The sequence below is a fragment of the Nestor notabilis genome, unplaced genomic scaffold (genome assembly GCF_000696875.1).
Source record: "Nestor notabilis isolate BGI_N333 unplaced genomic scaffold, ASM69687v1 scaffold16276, whole genome shotgun sequence".
NCBI lineage: Eukaryota > Metazoa > Chordata > Aves > Psittaciformes > Psittacidae > Nestor > Nestor notabilis.
In genome coordinates, this window is record NW_009934483.1 from 18,378 (window position 1) to 19,693 (window position 1,316).

Consider the following 1,316-nt stretch of genomic DNA (forward strand, 5'->3'; position numbering starts at 1 on the left):
GCCCAGGGGGCCCGAAACCTCTGGATTCGGCTCCCATCCCGAGGCAGGCTGGGCTCCGGAGTGGAGTGGGGCTTTCCTTGGTGCTTTCCAGGCAGCCCTCACCTACCAAGCCCTGATTCCCACTTGCCCTGTGGTTTGCAAGCACAGGGGCTGGTGCTGAGCTGTGCCGGCCATGCCCAAGCTCCCATTCACAGTGTGGCTGCTGGGGGTGGCACTGGGGGGCAGAGCAGCATAGCCCCCCCCATAGCTACCACCATAGGGGCTGCTGCTATAGGCACTGTAGTAAGAGCTGTAGGAGTAAGGGCTGGCGCTGTACGGGGCTGGGTAAGGCTGGGAGCCCCCAAGGCAGGGTTTGCCGTCCCTGACCAGCACCACGGGCACTGCCATCCTGCGGGCAGGCAGCGGGTGGGCAGCCAGCTCCAGGGACTTGTCCTGCCTTTGCCTTTTGCACTTGTACCTGCGGTTCTGGAACCAGATCTTCACCTGGGTGGAGGTGAGCTTGAGCGCACGGGCGAGATGCTCCCGCTCCGGAGCCGAGAGGTATTTCTGCTGCTTGAATTGTCGCTCCAGTTCAAAGACCTGAGCTTGGGAGAACAGAACTCGGGGCTTTCTCCTCTGCCGCTGCTTGGGGTGCTGGCAGGGGTCACCTTTCTGCTCCTCTGCCTCAAGAGGGTGGCTGAGCAAACCTTGTCCTGCGGCAGGGAAAACCCAAAGTGAGACCCGAGTCTGATTCTGTTCCGAGCGGGTGTTTACAAAGGAGGGATTGAACTGGGAATGCAGGGGGTGCTGTGGGAATAACATTAAATAGGGCTGCTGGTAGTTTATAAATTTAATATGAACTTTCCCGTGATATTTAATGGGAATTCACGACAGTTCCCCCCTCTTTTGGATGGAATTAGATTGTTACATGGATTTTGGATAATGCCAGCTTTCAGTCCCTCCTAACAATGCCTGTGCTGCTGTGGGGGCTGCCACCACCCCAGCCTGGAGGAGCACAGGGAAAATAGGGTACATGCAGGCTTGAGAACTCCAAAAGACAAATCCCCTTCCCCACCCTCCTGCTCTGGAGCAATGGAAGCGACAGCAGTCGGATCTCCGGCAGGGTTTACCTCCAGCACCCAAGGAAAGGAGAATCCCAAATTGAAGCAAACCCAGGAAAAGGGCTGGGAATGAAGGAGGGGAAAATACTAGATCTGAGTGAAGATGTAAAGTAGTTATTTGGGTTTGTTTTAATGCGCTGGGGTTTGTGTTGCAGGTGAGGTCGCCGGGGTCCTGCGCATCCCGCCTGGGATGCGCTCGGGTCCCATGGCAGCCTC

At 57.1% G+C, this 1,316-nt stretch overlaps 1 protein-coding gene across 1 annotated transcript in view; it reads right to left on the reverse strand.

Annotated features, from left to right (window-relative positions):
* LOC104407963 (homeobox protein Nkx-2.6-like) overlaps window positions 1–692 on the reverse strand; it is a gene marked incomplete at its 5' end in the record, with an annotated part of 993 nt that extends 301 nt beyond the window's left edge. The window contains one exon of the mRNA XM_010017377.1: window positions 124–692. Within this exon, the coding sequence (XP_010015679.1) occupies window positions 124–692 (569 nt within the window). The remainder of the gene's footprint in view (window positions 1–123) is intronic.
* Between the last annotated feature and the right edge of the window lie 624 nt (window positions 693–1,316).